Source organism: Manis javanica, chromosome 9 (assembly GCF_040802235.1).
Source record: "Manis javanica isolate MJ-LG chromosome 9, MJ_LKY, whole genome shotgun sequence".
In the NCBI taxonomy this organism is placed as follows: Eukaryota; Metazoa; Chordata; class Mammalia; order Pholidota; family Manidae; genus Manis; species Manis javanica.
This window is the reverse complement of record NC_133164.1, coordinates 116,187,889-116,207,260: the sequence shown is the minus strand read 5'-3', so window position 1 is coordinate 116,207,260 and position 19,372 is coordinate 116,187,889. Positions and strand designations below refer to the sequence as shown.

The window sequence follows — 19,372 nt, the reverse complement described above, 5'->3', positions numbered from 1 at the left end:
CCATCCCTGCTTTGTCATTTCTTAATTGTCTTTTGAGGTATTTATTTTGCAACGTGGTTGCAAGTATTGGTTACATTTGAAGGATTATTTTATTAAATAGAGAGTTTTTACTATAAAAGGCAAGCGTGATTCCTGTATCATATCTGATTTCAAAACCAATGTCTTTAATCCTATGCCACATTGTTTTCCATGGAGAATACAAAAAATAATACTTTCTCACTTAGTGCTTTCTGATTTAAATATACACACAATCTTAACCAAGTTTCATTTTTCTACTTTTAATCCTAAAAGACACTGGAGTTTAATTACAGAGTTATTTCAATTCATGACTCAAATGTAGAGTTTTAATAAATTCACTCCGTATTACTTCCTTGGGGTCAAACGACTGGTGCTCCCCATAAGTATGTCAGCTAAAGTCCTCTTTGAACCTTATCATGACTCTGCCCTGGGGTGTGCTCATCTCATTCTGAAGCTGTTGCTGCATCTATGCTCATTTGTCAATGAAAGCACGTGTGGCTGGTAAATCTATGGTGATTCAAGAGTTCAAGAGATGATTAAATTTTTTAATCAGTTTCTAAAGAATATGGTCCTGTTATGTTGAAGTATGTGAAAGACAAGGGTTTTTTTTAGAATAAATTTGCTATTGAAACAATAAAGCCAGAACATACTTCTAATTATTTTATATTTAAACATAGCAAAACAAAATACATGTAACATTTTTAAAAATTAATGCTTGAGGAAAAGCAAGTAAATAAGGTTTTAAAGTGAATTCAGAGGGATAAATAGAATAAAACATGAAATTTAGTAAAGTACATATGTAATTTTAGAGAGAGGGTTTCATGATATATAGTTAGATCAACATTTAAATTGATCACTTGAAGCAAAAACATACCAACTTAGTAAAAATTTGGTGAATTATAGAATACTGTATGAAAGCAATTTATAAATAAAACATCAAGCATACAGTCAAGGAAAAAATGTAAATGTGCAGAGCAAACAATCTAAACTGAATATATTTATTTAACATAGAATTTAATACTTAGATGTTAACCTCTGTATCAAAAGTAAGCAAGTAGAAATGGTACTAAATACAAGAATTACACAATGCATCCTCCTCATTCTATAAGACCAGTTTTCATAGAATAAAAAAACCAGATATGGAGAGATTTGAGATTCCCGTTATTTTTATATAAAGCTAATAAGTTATAGGATGGGGAATGAAACTCTAAAATAAAATATAATTAGGTAAATCTTCTCAGAAACTCACAAAGTTAATGCTTATGTAGCTCAACTTTGAAGATACACTTTTGAAAATTTTTGTTTCATTTTAAGGGAAACTGGTTAGAAAGAACTTTTACAACACCGAGTAATCAATTTTCATGTATTTTTTTTTCTTTTTCTTGAATTCTTTTAACATCCACATGCCTAAACTCATTTTAGAACAGTTTTGGGGCAAGTATTGGTAAATGCTTATTGTAGGTATTGCCATGCATCAATATAAAAAATAATTGCTTGACTTTTTTTAAGTCTCAATAGTAACATAAACAAACTACCTGAGTACAAAAAAAAGAGCAACACATAAATTGTTATAAAACACACTTGCTGCTGTGTTAACAACCTTAAAGTTTGCAACATAACAGGTTTGCTAATTATAGGAAAGAGATGTTCTAGTTCCACATTTGTTTTCCCGGCAAATGACTTTCGCTGTGCTTAGTCTCTTCCTGGAAAGCGTCCCAAATTAAGCACCAGGCTATTCATCAGCTTGCCAGCTAAGTGATTAAAACTGCTAACTACTTTAAAATGAAGCTGTAAGTGTATATGTATGTTTAATAATATCCTGCTAAACATTTAATTTGAACTTAATTTCAAACAAATTCTTCTGGAAAAAGATAAAAAAAGCTTTAAATGTATTTCTTACTAAATTTTCCTAGAATTTATTTGTACCTGAAATACTTTTCCATTTTACTTACTTGAGCAAAATTTGTTCTATGGTGATGTATTATATGTTTAAGCCATAAAAACATATGAACATCTAGAAATGTCTTTAAATATTTTAATGTTTTATTCATCTATTTTTATCCTGAATGTAACAGAACAGAGTCTCAAAATGATAATTCTTAATGATTTATGTATTTCCTAAAGGCCATGGGATTTTTGTAAGTAATACACCTTGCAAATTTTAATTTGTAATTAATTGAAAATTATAATTTCTATCATAATTAAACTGTTATTCATTGAGGAAAATAATTACAAACAAAATTTCATCCCAACCCCTAAAAAGCTTTCCATAATGGTGGAACAGAGAAAACAGTTTTATAACTGAGAACCATTAAACCAGAGTTTGATGGGCATTACAGGAAATCTGCTAAGACTGCCCAACCAGAAAGAAATCTCTCCCTTTTGTATAGCTCCACAGATACAACCCAACACATGAATGTTGTCAAGATAAACAACTACTAGCCTTCAAGTACAACTTAACAACACCATGTGTCAAACAGTTCATCCTCAATTCACTAGGTAGTTGGAGGGACCATCTGTGTTTGCTAAATGACTTTGCTATTTTCCTGACCATCTCCTGCCGTCAATGGCAGTACAAGACCCTTGAGAAATATTGGTTGAGGCAAATGTGTTGAGAACATTTTTTTGAAGGCCGTGTTGATAAATATATGAATTATATAAAGATCTTGTCCTCAGATGGCTTTAATTCAAGTAAAATAAAAATACACTATATTGCTTCTAACATAATTTTCATGACCCCATTTTTTCCCTAAGGACGGCATTAACATTCTTTATTTTCATTCTGTTATTTCAATTTGCAGACAATACACAACAGACTTCTTCAGTCCCTGTGTATGTGCAAGTTCTTAATATTAATGATCATGCTCCTGAGTTCTCTGAATACTATGAGACTTACGTTTGTGAAAATGCAGGCTCTGGTCAGGTAAGAACTCCTAATAAATTGCTGACATCTAAACATCGCCAGGTGTTAGATACAGTAACTTTGTGCTATGTAATCCTCCCATTTTGAAATGATAAAATAAGTTCTATTTATTACATGGTTTTATGTTGTGAGTTCTGTATAATTTAAATTTCTTAAAAAAACAAACATGTAAACTTCCAAGTTCTCCACTTCCAAATTCCTCCAATGTTTGAAACATCTGCTAACACTGGGGAGTCAATAGTATATCCTTTACACTTTATCAGAACAATAAAGAACATTTTTGTTATTCTATAGAATAGTTATACTTTAAATGATTTTTAATTTTTTTATTATGAAATGATAAATAAGCATAGACACATGAAGGGAAAGAGCTCGAATTTTTTCTATAGTTTCTAACTACTATGTCAGGCACATTAACAGAAATAAAATTCCATTTCAAATGAATTACTAGATATGTAAAGACTATGAAAGCCTACTCATTTTGATATATATCACCATTACTTCACAATTTATTTCACACATTTTCTCATGTGGAGCTCACTTTTTTCATTTGTAAGATGTAGAATTTAAATTAGATTGTTCTCTGAATGTTTCCAGTTTCAGTACATAATAACTTTACATTTTGCTTAGATATCATTTGAGAATGTAGAAACTTATTAAATATCATAGAACCTTTCAAAAAATTATAAACTAGTTTTCAGCATTCTTGATAAATATATATATATACTTATATATATACACATTTTAATTTGTAATTAATTGAAAATTTTAATTTTTGTCATAATTGCAACTAATACACACTATGAAATCAATTATTCTAAGTCGACTTTATCAATGACACTATTTGGAAACAATTAGGATTTTACAGAAGTGGTTATTTTAATTTTCTACCAATAAATAATAGTGGCTAACATTATACTTTATTTTTAATTTCCTATTTTGGTAAGAAACAAGCATATTTTAAGAATTAATTATACCTTACTAGTTACTCAACTGTAACACATTGGAAGTAATCAGTGGTTCTTAAAAATGTGTTACGAAGTTTATTCAACTATGTTTATGCTAGAAAATATCTTATTCTGAAAATAATTCTCAAATTTGCCTATAAGCATTTCCAAAAAATATTTTTGAAAATAATTATTTATCCTTTTAGAATTATAAATTATTAATATACAAGTGGATTTACAAATACATAAGTATACAAATGATTTTAAATTTAAACTACTTATTACAAATGGGCTAGGACCCAGGGAATTTGATAAAATGAAAGGCGATTATGAAACTTTCGGAGACTCTCCACCGCCTGACCCTGTCACCTCGATCCAAAGTCTGATTTAGAAGCCTGTGGATATACAGTGTAGTGTAAAAAGAATCGTGGAAACAGAGTGCAAATGAACTGGATCCATGGCTCCTATAGAAACTGGGCTTAGACGTTTTTTGAACTTGGTGTTATAAGTAGATTATATTCTTCAAAATTCAACAGATCTGATTTTCTCAAACTGTTCAAACACTTGACTACCTAGACACAGGTATTATCAACAAGTATAATAAATATCTTTTAAAAAATCACTAAAGTAATTCATGTAAATCTAATGATACTTTAAGTGTAGTAAACCAGCTTCATTGAAATTCAAATAATTTTGGAAATAATTTATCTTATAATTTTCTAATCGATGAATGTTATATTTGCCTATTTAAAATGACCTACATTTTTATAATTATATGTATAATTACATTTTATAGTTGCTATAATTTTATATGTTAAATATAAAGTATAAAACTAGTGTGGTCTATTATCTTATATAGTATATATAAATGCAGAAGTATTCAGAATATCCCACTAATTAGACAACCTATTTCCAAAATTTTTTTAAAGAGGTTTAATTTGCTTCATATTCTATACTCTTATTTCAACAAATGTTCTGGATGTTAGTTTACTTACTCAACAGAATTTCATATTTGGGAGGGCAACACAATTTGTGCAATAAGAGACTTAAAGCCCGAACTCTAACCCTGTGTGATAAATACTTCTAAAATGATGCTACCCAACTCTTCTTATTTACCACACTGGAATTGTTATTTATAGTAACAATGGAATTAACAATGTTTGTAATAACCTTTTCAACCTTGGCATCCTGTGAAAAGGTGGAAATATACAGTCCTGGTAGGAATAGCTCCCTTCAGTGTTGCATAGAGGCCCACTGAGCAGATCATTCATTCGTTCACAAATCCTAGCTAATAGACAAAACTCAGAAGTCAGTGTATATATAATATTGTGGAATACTCACCTTTTTTAAAAGTGAGTATTTGTTTTTTCTACTCACTGCTCACAGACTGTGACACCATGATCATATGAGACTTTGAGTATTAGGCACAGGTGAATTAATAGCAGAACAGTACAGATGGAATTCCCCACAGCAGTTTTCTGACTTCAGTACTCAAAACCTTCAATAGTTTTTCCATTGTGCAGGCACATAAAAATGCAAAATTCCCTACCTGGTATTTAATACTCTCTTTGATTTGGGGGTTTGGGGGTCACAATTTTTTCTATTTTGCTTTTAAAAAAATCATCTCCTCATTCACACTCTGAACTACTCATTTTTCAAAACATAGGTTACACTTTCTACTTTATAGTTTTGTTCCTATCCATCCTTCTTTCTGAAATTCCTGCCAGTTCTTACTGAAATTTTTAACTATATTGCAAAACTGAACTCAAGTGTCACATAAATAATCAAACCATTTTTAAGTGAGTATGTAATATTTATAATGTCCCAGACATGATCCTGGAGGCATTATAAACAACACATTTAATTCTCAAAAAATATGTGAGGAAATTATGTTACATGCCTCATTTTCCAGGGGAAAAAACTGAGATCTTGAGAAGTTGTTATGTAAGAAAGGATAGAAATATTTCATCCCGAGAGCTGGCATCAGAATCCATCCATGTAACCATTACTTTGATGCCTCTCTCTCCCTAGTTTGAAAATAGATCTTTCATGTTTGTCAAATGAGTCATCTCTAGATTTTCATGTTTTCTAGATTATAAGATACTTATAAACAATGAGTGAATTTATTTTGATATTCCTGATAACATGCAGTGTAGTTCTCAATAATAACTAGTTGAATAAATGCGCACTATTTTTCAAAACAATGATGGAGTAGTTTTACATAATTCTCTGGAGATACACGTTTGAATCTATCAGCTTTATATATGATATTTCAAACCTTGCAGTGTGGTCAGATCCCTTAAATGTCTAAGGAGCAAACCAGGAGACTCTGGTAACCTCGAAAACAAATAAAATTGTTCAAATGAGTAGGAAGTTATTACCTGTTTTATTTGCTGCTTACAGGTCAGTTAAAAGCAGAAAAGAAAAGGTTACACTGAATTTAATAATAGAGATTTTGGACTTAGGGATAGAATGTTTGTAGTTAACAAAGTACATGATGTCACCTAAGAAGAAAATATAAAGTGAGAATATGAAAGGACAAAGGACAAAGCCTTTGGGAGCAGTAATATGTAGGGATTTGGCAAAGAAGAGAACCCTATAAAGGAGACTGAGTAGGTGTGACCAGGAAGAAAGGAAGAGAACAAGATTTTTCACATGGATGTGCAGGGAGGCGATAGCTTTTAAAGGAGAAAGTGTCAATAGCCTTAAATCTCACTATACGCAAAATAAAAAAAAATAGTGTCACAATTTACTAGATGGTCAGATTTGCTCTTTAAAAATATGTAGTTTTGTAAATAATTCACAGCTATATAAATAAAGTGACAGTGACAAACAACTTTATTAAAAAGTGGCAAAGAAATTTGCACTGGACGCTTGTTAAGAATGACAAGGAAGATGTTATTCAAGATTATTGCAGTAGAGGTCAAGGCTTCCGCAGTCGGGGAGAGGGAGAAACTTACTTCTTTTGAAACAAAACGCAGGAGAGTTTCAAGCCCTGGGGTGAGCTGGGGAAGAAATACGGGAGGCCACATCGGGGGACGTCGCTCAGAGCGATTGGATCATCTGTTTGCTGATTGGCTGTCAGCGTAGTTAAGGCCCCACCCTCTCACAGAGACTGGGAGGTAGGTGCCCAGGCTTTCTCGATGATGATTACATTTTAAGGTATGGTTCCCAGGTCCTTGAGAAAGACTGTCTTGGGTTGTAAACGGGAAGAGGCTGAGATATTTACTGACATTACAAAGAGGCAGGTAACGAATTTATAATTACAAGGTTTTCCAGTGTAACTACTCTAAGGAAATGGAATTCAGGAACCTCTCATCAAGAAGAAACTTGTCTGAAATTGAGTCAAAGTGAGACGAATGTTTTAGCTTTCTTGGTCAAATGTTAATAAAATGTAAATATGACAAATACATATTTGCCAATATGTAATACTTCCAGAAGCTTAAAAAATCTTGTGAAACTCATCTTTTTGTTGAAGAAAGAATGTCTGTCTTCTTTGCTCCATTATGGTAATGAATTTAATCTTTAGATTTATGAGCAGCAAATAGAATAGTCAATCTGTTTAAAAAGAAAAGAATTCTATTGCATCCCTTTCCTTCCAGTTACATTTGTATTCATTCTGGCTTCAGCAGTTTTCTATGTACAAGATAAATAAATCAACTAGGTTAGGTATTAAGCCCTGGTGTGGTGTCTTGGGCTAGCATAAGTGATTCCATTTGAGGCCTGTGGTTTTCTCTTTGACAGGAGTAAAAATTTTTATAAAAGGTGAAAAAAATACCGTCACATTTATTTTCAACAAAACAGAACAGCCCAGGTTCTTATCACAAAATACTGTGTGATGAAATCTTTCCTGTTGAATGACTAAATGGATGATTACTGTATTTTTTCTTTATACTTAGAATCATATTGTTCACTCCCTGATTCTTGATTTTGAGAAAATTCACCTTTTCTGTCTTCATCTGAAGACTTGTAGTCTGAAACTTTGCCCACATGGTCACTGTACCATCATCTTGAGTCTCTAGTGCTGGTTTCTGCTTTGATATTCATCTTCTAATTCCCCTGAAAACTGTGAAATACATCCCTTTGTTAAATACATCCCTACTTCCTCTGTCCTTACTGATGTGAAATGAACAAGTTTGAATTTTCCAACTGTTTTCAGTGACAAATAAAATGAGAGTAAAGAGGGTACCCGTTCTTTCAAACCTTTCAGAAAGATGATGTAATACTCTGAATAATACCTTTCAAAAGAAGAGGAAGAAAAGAATGATGCAATGGGGATGATTTACTTCATTATTATGTCATCCTCCCAGGCTGTTCATCATACAAATTTTATTTAAGTTTTTCAAAAGCATATTGGGAAAAAATTTATGAGCAATGATGAAGTAATTTCTAGGATGATGAAACTGAGTGTTCAAGGCATGAAAAGAATCATATCACTAAGTTCTCATAGTGTATCCTAGGTTTATAGAAGTGTCCAAGGTGCCCATTCAGTAATTGAAGGCAGGTTGGTTTATTTATTTAAATATAAGTTAATATGTCTTTATAATTTGAAGCAGATCTAAGAATAAAAAAGATGAAATACCAATCTTTACAAATTGGTAGAACTGTTCAAAAAGAAACTCAAATATATAATACTAATTTTTGATGCACTAAGAGTTAAACTCTACTGAGGAAGAAGAATGGATGTTGGAAGTAGTGGCATAGAGCTCTCTTGTGAGCTGCTAACAGTTTAAAGCTGTATGGAAAATCTGTGGAGTAATATGATTTTTATAATTTTATAGATGTGTGTGAAAGTTGAGGTAACTTTTTCAACAGATACAATTTATAAGCAGTTGAGCCAAGATTACAATTTGTATCCATCTCCAAGAATGGTGCTGATTTTAACTATGCCCTGCTAATTACAAAGACTAGCTAACCTTATATTATTTGCATAATCCAAAAAAAGAAGAACAAGAATTTTCTCTGTACTCATAAATAATTATGTTTAATTTTAGGGCAAATTGATTTTGAGGGCAAAAATAAAAATAAGGTCAATATGACTGGTCCTCATCTCCTGTCTTGGATATACACTGCTCAAAATCAGAATAATCACATCAGTCATTATTTCACAATCAGCTTCCTTTAAGCCCTTAAGAAGGGAGTCCAGAAAGCATCAGCTAATTCTTAGGGGTCTCATACATGTCACTCTCAAATCCAGAAGTCTGTCTAAATTCTGTAAGTACTTGAAAGAATGATAAATAACATGGTTACCCATCATGTCCCTCTGTTCTAATCCAAGGGGATCTTTAATTGCTTCTCACCCTACATGCACTCTCATTTATGAATTATAATCAATGGACGGATGTTTTGAGTGCTGCCAATATATCGAACATTACCATAAATACTTTCTTCCTAAAACACAGCTATGCCGCACTTCAATAATGAGGGCATGGAAGCTGCCAGGGCTTCTGGATTGTCACTGCTTCCACAGCGGTTCCTCAGATGTTAGATGTGGAATCCGACTGACTGGGGCTCCAATTACTGGGTTGGCTTCCTTCAAGTACAAGTAAAAAAGCACTTAATATGAATATACACCTCTTAAAGTGTCATTGAGAATTTTCCAAAATGCTGTTAATCTCTCACTCATTCACAAAAATTAGATAGTAATGTGTGAGCATTAAAAAGTAATAATGGAGTAAGCTCACAAAAAATATTTGCTTAAAGTTAATAAAGCATATCTCGTGTAACTGAAATGGTTTTTAAGCAGAAAACATAATTATTTTAACACCTATATAAATGAGTTTTATTAAAAAATTAAGGGTCATAATGGTACTGATAAGCAAAATATTGTTAAGAGCATCCTGTTTAGAAGTTTTCAGAGGAAATGCATATTACTCTGTTGAAAGAATAAATAGTCCATAAAATATGGAAGTGGCTACATGTTAGGAAATACATCAAAACATGTTAGGAACTATACGTATCATGTAGTTTAATTCTTGACTAAGCCAAGAGAAGACCCAGAAACAGCATAATGTAAACGGGAAATTTGGGTGGTGAAAGCAGAGAAGAGGAAATCTCACCTCTCAGCTGCATAATGGGAAAAAAAATCCACAAAGGAGTAGCCTTCTATGGTGTACCTTCAGCCTGAGGTCCCCCAAAGTAAATTGCTGAGAAGAGGGATGGAGAAGAATAAAATGTAGAGAAGATGTTATTTAGAAAATGTTGAGGTAAGAAATATAAAATTTCTTAAGAGCAAATTCTGAGAAGAGACTCTGTGCCAAGGACGATAGACCAGGTGCGAATTTGTATTTGGATGCGGAATTCCAGTGTGAAGTGCGTGCTCTCCTCCACACCACTCTTGAGAATTTTCCAAAGTGCTGTTAAGAAAGAGCAGGATTTTTTGATGCACAAAAACACAACACTGCAATATTTTTGAAATGCACAAATGTGCACATTCATATGCACACACACATACGCACAAAAACAAAGGAATGTAAGCAATCAGCAGCACAAAAAGAATTATAAATCAATGAAGAAGGTAAAGAAAAATCAGTTTTCAGACATTCGTATCAGTTTTAGACACGGCCTAGTAGTCTTTGATTGCTTTCATTGATTTTGGGGCAGCAGTGTGTTCTAGGTCCTGCCACCTACCACTTTATTGCTTCCTCGCTGCACGCTCATCCTGTACCTGCCTAAAAAGTGCCCGTGCTGATACTGGGATAATGGATTGTTCCCCATGGGAGCATTTCTCTTACTGTAAATGTGAGGTTGAGCCTTGTCAATAGAGGGCGCTGAATGATCATTGCAGGAGAAAAAGGGCTTTTCTAGTTCTAAGTGTGTGGCCTTTTTGTTTTTCCCTTTCTCATGATGCACAGTTGACTGGAGGTGTGGAGATACACGGGATATTTTGCGCACCTACAAGTACAATCTCAAACTTCCCAAATACACAGTCCCTCAGTAACCATGCAATTCCAACCCAGACCAGATGACGTCTTGCTGCCCTCTCAGTGTGACACTCGGTGCTCCAGGCCTACACCTGCAGTGGCCTCCCAGCTCCCTCTGCTTCCCATCCACCAGCCCACTTGGCCCCTGAGGGTTCTTCATGTTTGCGTAGGAATGTGGACCCAGGCAACCCCATGAACTCTGCGCAGAATACAAGGTGCTGCAGCCACACCTTTTCCAAGACCTGAAGCTTGTCTTGGGAAGAGGGTCTCCCTTCCATATTTGTCCTCATAATTTCACTGAGCCCTGGAGAACCCTTTGAAGTTCTCATTTCATTTTTTTAATAGTTACTCTCCTATTGTAGCTTAATAATTCTTTATATTAAATTTCCTCCTTTTAAATTACTGTGTGGTTCCTGTCCCTCAATTAGACCCAGACTGATATACAGGCTTATCCCTTTTATATTTTCTGCCCCAGATCTGGAAGCAGTCATTTTTCCAAGATTCTGTGATATTTTTAGTGGAGAACTAAAGAAAATACAGATGGAATCAGCAAAAATAGAACTGGGATACCTGACCCAGAAAGCCTGGAAAAATCTTGTTCTCTCTTTTCCCTCTTGCTCTGTCTGGCTTTTCTCCTCTCTTTTATTTTTAATAATGTGGAAGATCATTCTAAGGAAACCTCCATCTCATCTTGTTATTTTTATTGAGTCTATTTATTTTCCTCAGTTATTTATAATTAATGTATTTTAGGAAGAGACAGAAATGATAAATTTTCAGAGGGCTTCCTTTAGTTAGAACTATTATAAATATTTAAAAGTAAATACTTTTCCCTTCAAATCGCAAAAGGCAATACCACTTAAAGGTCAACTAGTTGGGATAGTTCTGGCATATATATGTGTACGTATGTGTAAAATTATGGCAAATAATGTTTTTTTTTTTACAGTCAGTTTTTACAGCAGGTCAGTGGTCAGAAAAATATATATTGGGGGCCTTTGAAAATGGTGAAATGCTACTTTGGTGACATCAGCATGCCTTTCAGGAAATTTGGTTTTGGGAAGACCTGTCTTCACCTGGGAGCATGTTGTACTATCTGCAGTTTATCTAAACACTTTGGTAACTTCCATATAATTTCTCATTAAAAATAACTTCCATCCTGTAACTGTGATTGTTGTCTCTTTGTGTGTCACATCAGGAAGTTTTGAAGACTAACTAGTTGCTCCTTGGATCATAGTAATAGCTTCTTAATTAGGTTCTCTATTTCCAGACCCACACTAAGGATGTCCTCAGAATATGCTTTCTAAAATGAAAATCTTTCCTATTGATTTGGACCATTAATTATCTATCATTTGACTAAATAAAATTAATTATTCAGCTGAAGTAAAAGATAAAACATGTCTTTCCCATTTTAGAACTTGTGAGTGGACCCCAACACAAAGTCTAAACTCTGTAATATGCCCTTCTTAAACATTCCTGATATGGCCACTGCCCACCTCTGCAGTGTAATCTTCTCATTTTAGTCCAGACGCCAGGTCCTCTGACCTCCAGTGTTTAAGAATTGCGTACTTCAAGTGTTTTATTGTGTACTTTTATTCTGTTCTTTAGGTATTATCTATTTCTTCAACACTCTTTAAGTTTGAAATTCTGCTTATCGCTCCATTCACTACAGTGCAAACAGTGGTGACAGAAACACCCATCGTCCTAACCACCATTGCACCCCCAGGGCCCATGATGGCCTGGCCTGGTCTAAGTGCCAGTGAAATGCTTGCTAAACAGATACTTACAGGACATCAATCAGATATTTTTATAACTTAATATTTTTTCATTTGTACATGATAATTTTATATGAATTTCTATAAATTGTGTTTAAAAAATTAATTTAACAAATGAAAATCAGAAAATAAACATTGAACTAGCACGATACTAACATTTTACACCAGCTGTACATCAGCTTGTGTTCAGATTCTGACGCAGCCATTTTACCTACCTGAGATACTTAGTCAACTTGAAACTTAATATAAGTACATGTAAAATGGAGAAAATGATAGGATTTATTCCATAGGATAATTGTAAAGATTAACTTTGTTAATACATAGAATAATCCCTGGCCTTTAACTAAGCTCCCATTGAAAGGTGGTTATATTTAGGTTCCCTAGGCTGACACAACATATTTCCATCATAGATTTCAAAGTACTATAAACAGAAAATCACACGTATTGGGTCAGACGGAAATCAGACAAAATTATAATGGAGAACAAAGAGAAATTAAAAATATTAGTTATTAGAATTAGAACAAGGCTGTTCTGTGATTATTCTCTTCTGATTTGTCTTTGCCCTTCCTTCTCTATAAGCATAATGCCAGTGATAGGCCCAGGTAATAAACATTTAGTGATTAAACAATAAACAATTAAACAATAAGTAAATTGTTTAGAAATCCAGCCAATGCACCAAACAGGATTTTCTTATAATTTTATTTGAAAATTAAAACAAAAATCTTTCCATTATTACATTAAAAGGAAAAATGGACATCCCCAGTCAAGACTGTGGGCTTCCTATTTAGTAAAGTGGTGGAATACAATAAAAAATATGGAAGCCCAGTTTACAAAGCAAATGTAAGTGGGGGTATGTTCAAGGCAGAGTGTTGAAACCTGTACATCCTTGGTTTACCTATGCATGTGTATTGGGTAGTTTGATTAATTCAGATTATTTCAAAATATTACATCAAAATTTCTGCAGTGTTCTTGAGCCTTCATACTTGAATGGGAGACATTTTCAACATTAAGTCAGGTGCAAGTGTTCAAAACAGTAAGTCAGGTAGGAAGTTGAACGATTCCTTGTCCAAAAAAGTCAGGACTGCACATGACAACAAAATAAACATGAATTTTTACCATTTGCTATCAATCTTAATTAAACAAATATACATATAACAAGAATACACATAATATTCAGGACACCATCCCATACAAATCTCAACAAGACCATGTTTTCAAGAAGAAAACATGTACTGGTTGTGTGACAAGCACATTGACAAGACAAAACATAGAATCCTAAAACCAATCCTAAAAGTTAACTATTAGTATCTTCATTTTTTAAGCTTAGGGAAGTAGTAAATAGAAAAGCTGGAATTCAGAATATCAGACTTCTAAGCCCCACCCCTTCATCCTGGCTATACAAAAATCTTATGATAATCTAAAATAAAAGCATTACCTTGATACAGTGCACATTTGTTATTGTAAGCATGGATTGAGTGAAAATATGTTTTCTTTTATTGTCATTTAATTAATACTGTATGATTATGATTTGATTAAGAATGTTTGAGGAAAAAGAAAGTACAGAGAAAATTTGAAACAATAACTTCTATAATCAATTTAATTTCTAAAATTAATCACAATCTCACTCTGTGGTGTTGACAGCATATCTTTTTTTGACAGTAATGAACTATTTGACTGACTCATGTCCTGAAAGACAAGAATTAATTGTAAACTAATTTGTTCATAACTGCACTGCTTCATTTTTTTAATGATCTAAGATAGAGAAACTTGTGGATGTGGAATGCCCATAATCTTTAAGTACATTATTTCCTCACATCAGTTAAAAAACTCTTTACTTCAGCTAAGACTTTAATAATACAATAAGTTTACCACAATATAAGCAGGAAATACGTAACTTCAGGAAATCATTATGGGTGGTATTCAGATAAGGAATGGAGAAGGAAAGAAGGAAGGAAGAGAAAAATCTAGTCAGGGAGGAAGGGCGGAAGTCTTGATTTATAGCAGGGGTGTTTTGTGAAATTCTAACAAACTTAGCTTATGGAAATCATTTCAACCATCAAGAATTTATTATGTAATATCAAAACACTCTTTTGAAAGGGACAAGTAAACCTGTTTTTAGCCTAAGAAAATATGTTCTTATTCTCCACCAATCTAAGATTATGCTTTATACATCTATGAAAAATTGGGGGAAAGCAATTTAAATAAAAGCTAATAATGATATCAATAGTAATAATGACAACAATGAACATTTTCCAAAATCAAAACAAAAACATAAACATCCCTATTTTTTCCTAGGTAATTCAGACCATCAGTGCAGTGGACAGAGATGAATCCATAGAAGATCATCATTTTTACTTTAATCTGTCTGTGGAAGACACAAAGAACTTAAGTTTTACAGTCATAGATAATCAAGGTAATGCCTTTCACTCGTAATGGCTTTGAGTCCATTCTTTGAGCGTCATGTCTGGTTTTAAGGGAATCTGTAGCATTGCTTTCTTATACCGGCCCTGCAGTGTGACAACGCTGAGAAATAGAGCAAGAAGTGCCAATGATGTAAATGGGAAACAAAACCCAAATTCTGAAAACACTAGCCCCATTACCCCTGGATTTCTGTAAATTAGAGGCACTTTTTTCAAGTCATTAGTGGCTATAAGCCCTTGTAAAGCCTGAATTACCCCCACAAATACAGTAGCAGTTCTGGCACAATGGTTCTTTTCATGTCCTCATATAAATCAAGCTCCAATCTATGTCTGGGAAAGAAAATGATACTATGGTCATTTTCACTTGGCTAATTCAAAGATACTTGGAGTCATTAATTAGCAGATATAAATACATGAAATTGATTTACTATTCTTTTTCCTCAAAATGAATTGACTGTATCAATCTAAGGACAGAGTGTTCTAAAGAATTTTGTGTGGAGAGACAGAATTTATTTTCCTTTCCTAGAAAAGTAGGTTATACAAAGCCGCTATTCATTTTTCACCCATAATGGTGAAAGATTTTTGGGGTCATCAGATAGCTTCCTATTTTAATTTTGCTTTATATTTCAAAGATATCAAACTCCAAAGGATTTATTCCTCAAGCTTCTGTAACCAAATACCTGCAGCTGTCCTTCCTTATAACTGAATTTACACCTGAATCTAAGATCTTTTGCGGGAAAATCAATTCCCTTCCTTTGTCCTTGTCAAATTCACTAGTGAAGGCAACTCCAGTAGACTTAGGACAAAAAACACAAATATCAATGTAAGAGATGAGCTATAGCTTAGATTTGTTTAAATTAATATAAGTAAGCTACTGGGGTAATACAAATATATTGAAACATAAACTAATTGATGTGGTTTAATATTTTTGGTTACAAGTAATTTAATAAAATATCTATTGAAAAAAATGTTAACTTTCTCACCTCTTCAGTCTGCCTGGTAATAAAATCACAAGAGTTTTGTAGACTTCAAAAAAGCATGATGAAGAATTTGTTTTAAAAAGATGATTTGGGAAAAATCAAAAGTAGGCATGTATTTCAAAAGACTTCCATTTATTGGCATTTCCCCATTTGTGTCTTCCAAAGTTTGATTGGTACAGAAAATATTGCAAGGGGATGGCAATATAAAGGTAAAACAGTACTGAGCCACAAGAAATTGCACTGGTAAAGGTTATTTAGAATATTTTGAGATTCAGGAAAAACAATTCCAAGTGTCTTGAAATATATATTGATAATTTTTGTTAATTTTTTTAACTTTTCTGTCTGGATGAATGAATCAGTATTGGCAAGTACTGAATTTTAAATAGAAAATGTGTTAATAATGTCAAAGTGAAATGAAATATCCTAAGCATCTTTCCTACGAAATGAAATCAATCCCTTCATCTCATTTGTAAATACATTATTTGAGATCACTTGCTGCAGTAGGTAGATGACTTTGAATATCTTGAGTATTTATAGTATTTTTGAAAATGATGGTTCCTGTTAGAGCACTGTGTCATGAGTAAATAACCCAACTGAAACTGGTAACTGTCATCATAAATTTAATGCTAGTAGCCCCTATACATTATTGATACCTGATTAAAAAGCGGTTTTTTTCTACGTTCCACATACATGCTTCCTATCTGTACCAGAAGACATTTTGGAACTGACTCATACAGCTCATCTAATTATGTAATTCGAGCATAGGCAATGTCAAAATCAATGATGACTTTTTGAGCAGATCGTTATCTTACCAGAAATTTCCTCTTCCTTACTTGAACTTCTTTGATATCTCTGATTTTTGCATCTAGTACATATGACTAGTGTGAATTTTTTTTGTATTATTGAAAAAATTATGCACATGGATTTTTGTTTTAGATAACACAGCTGTAATTTTGACTAATAGAACTGGTTTTAGCCTTCAAGAAGAGCCTGTCTTCTATATATCCATCCTAATTGCTGACAATGGAATCCCGTCACTTACAAGTACAAACACCCTTACCATACATGTCTGCGACTGTGAGGACAGTGGGAGTATACAGACCTGCAGCAATAAGCATCTTATGCTGTCCATGGGATTCAGGACAGAAGTCCTACTTGCTATTCTGATATGCATTATCATAATATTTGGTAAGTACTGCTTAACTGAACCTTCCTTCATTTATTGAAAATAACATGATAAATATAGAAAATAGTAAATTCCACTATCACACTATGGTATGAGTTTGTGTGTTTCTGTGTTTGTGTTTAATTGCTCTTCTGAATGTATTACAATTCTCAAGCCAGGCAGAGTAAATGAAAAATAGAGTGAATATGTATGTCAAGCTGAAAATCAAGTATTTTTTTAATCTCTGAGTATATGAGTATGTGTTTGCACATTTGTTTAGGAATGCAGCACATAAAGTTATGTAAAAATTAGTAATAATAATGGTGAGCTTCTGCTGAGTGCTTGTTACTCTCCTGTAACAAGTACTGTACATGCATTACACAATTTGATCCTCGCAATAACCTTATGAAGTAATGACTATAATCATATGTGTTGTATAGATGAGAAAGTGAAACTCAGTTATGTCTTTACAAAGGGTCATGCGGCCAGCAAATGATGTGCTGAGATTCCACAACCATAGAATGTCCCTTCAACGCTGCTGCAACTCACTAGAGTACTAGGAGCATTAGGAAACAGTGTTCCTGTTAGGACGGAAAATGTATAAGAGACAGTCTTACTTAATCAAAATGCTCAACACAGAAGAAATCTCAGTGAGATAGCCCCATTTGTTTGTGTTTGTTTGTTTGTTTGTTTCCCCAAGCAGATACATCCTACTCATTTTTCGGATGGGGCAAGTAAAACCTAAAACGTTTCGGTCAGGCTTTCAAGAGTACAAATGAGTCATCTCACATGACCTCTTCCCTTCCTTTAACGTACCAGTGTACATGATCTAAGCCCTTCTCCTGTTTCCCTCGTAACTTTTTATAAAAACCAACACAACTTTAAAGAGCGTTGAGAGCAATCGTGGGATCCCAAACTCACTGCTCAAAAGGTCATAGGATATATTTCAGGATTTGCTTTGCCTTCCCTTCCCTCATCTTTTTCAAAGCTTCAAAAACCACGCATTCCTCTTTTACCACCCAACATCATCATTCTCTTCTACCTAGCTGTTTGCCAAATTATCTTTAATGATCATTGATCATAAAGCTGAATTTAGTGCTCGATAGCTGAATATAAGAAGCAAGAAGCAGTAATAATCGTGCAGTGTTTGGAGGGTGGCAAGTACTGAATTACTCACGGGACCAGACCTAAGTCACATAAACTAAGGGCAGTCTCACTGTCAAGGGCATAAGTAATATTTACAAGGTGGAAAGTATGGGTCAGCCAATAGTTAGTTTCCTTTGAAAGTTTCATGAATACTCTTTCCAGTTCACAGACTGAAAAATTATTTACTAGATCACTTTCTGAACCATCTATCTCAGCTGAGTTCTAAAGTATAATTCTGGATTCAAACACAATGACCTTCTTTCAAGAGCACTATTTCAATTTTTTAAATGTAACATTTATATTAAATATTGCCTAATGCATTTCTCTTTATGGTAATATTAATAACATCACCTTATGTTAGTTTCAATTCCTGTAGATGAAATTCTGATGAGCTACATAAGATCCAAGGTTGTGTCAGGTTGGCTGTCCTTGACATGCACACACATATATACATGCAGTTTTCCTTAACTTTTCTTTTGAAAGTGTTCTGAAATTATTCTATTTCTACATGATGTTAAGATCATCTGATGTAATAAATATTTTTTGTGGACATACCACTATATTTATCAGCAGACATACTCTGGTCTGATAGGTTAGAATTTCTGAAACACACCTGATACCACAAAGCATAAGTTCTGCACCAACTAGCTGATGGCACCTCCTTTGTAGTCAGTAACTATTAAGTTAGAAAATAATCATGCCACAGAATTTGCCTCTATGGGGAATATCAAAGTGGTCTGTTGTGTGTAACTTCTGTTAACAATTTGGTTGCCAAAATTACAAATGTATATGGATTGGAAATTGTTCCTGTATTCTACTTTGTTTTGTTTTCAAATATAAGGAAAAAACAAAAACTTAAGTTTTAACTTGATCATCATATCTGAAACAGTTCGCTATGTTTTTATGAGGCTTTTCTATTCTAAGCCTTCAGTGAGAAAGGCGTTATACTTCCTTCTGTCACTCCACAAGACCCTTGTATTATTTCAACAGCAAATGTATCTTCTGGTCTTACAATCATAAAATCTAAGCTTATGTCTTGATCTCATAACAAAAGCATGGATCTGAAAGTTTATTTTAATAA

The 19,372-nt window shown here is 33.4% G+C and overlaps 1 protein-coding gene across 8 annotated transcripts in view; it reads left to right on the top strand.

The window, feature by feature from the left end:
- Window positions 1–19,372, top strand: part of CDH19 (cadherin 19) — a 72,855-nt gene that overhangs the window by 47,194 nt on the left and 6,289 nt on the right. For 6 of the 8 annotated variants that reach the window (XM_073213197.1, XM_073213195.1, XM_073213194.1 and 3 more), the window contains 3 exons: window positions 2,820–2,941; window positions 14,876–14,993; window positions 16,917–17,168. In XM_073213197.1, the coding sequence (XP_073069298.1) occupies window positions 2,820–2,941; window positions 14,876–14,993; window positions 16,917–17,168 (492 nt within the window). Of the gene's footprint in view, window positions 1–2,819; window positions 2,942–11,754; window positions 11,971–14,875; window positions 14,994–16,916; window positions 17,169–19,372 lie in introns of those variants that run through there. The other 2 variants (XM_073213198.1, XM_073213199.1) reach the window with 2 other exon arrangements.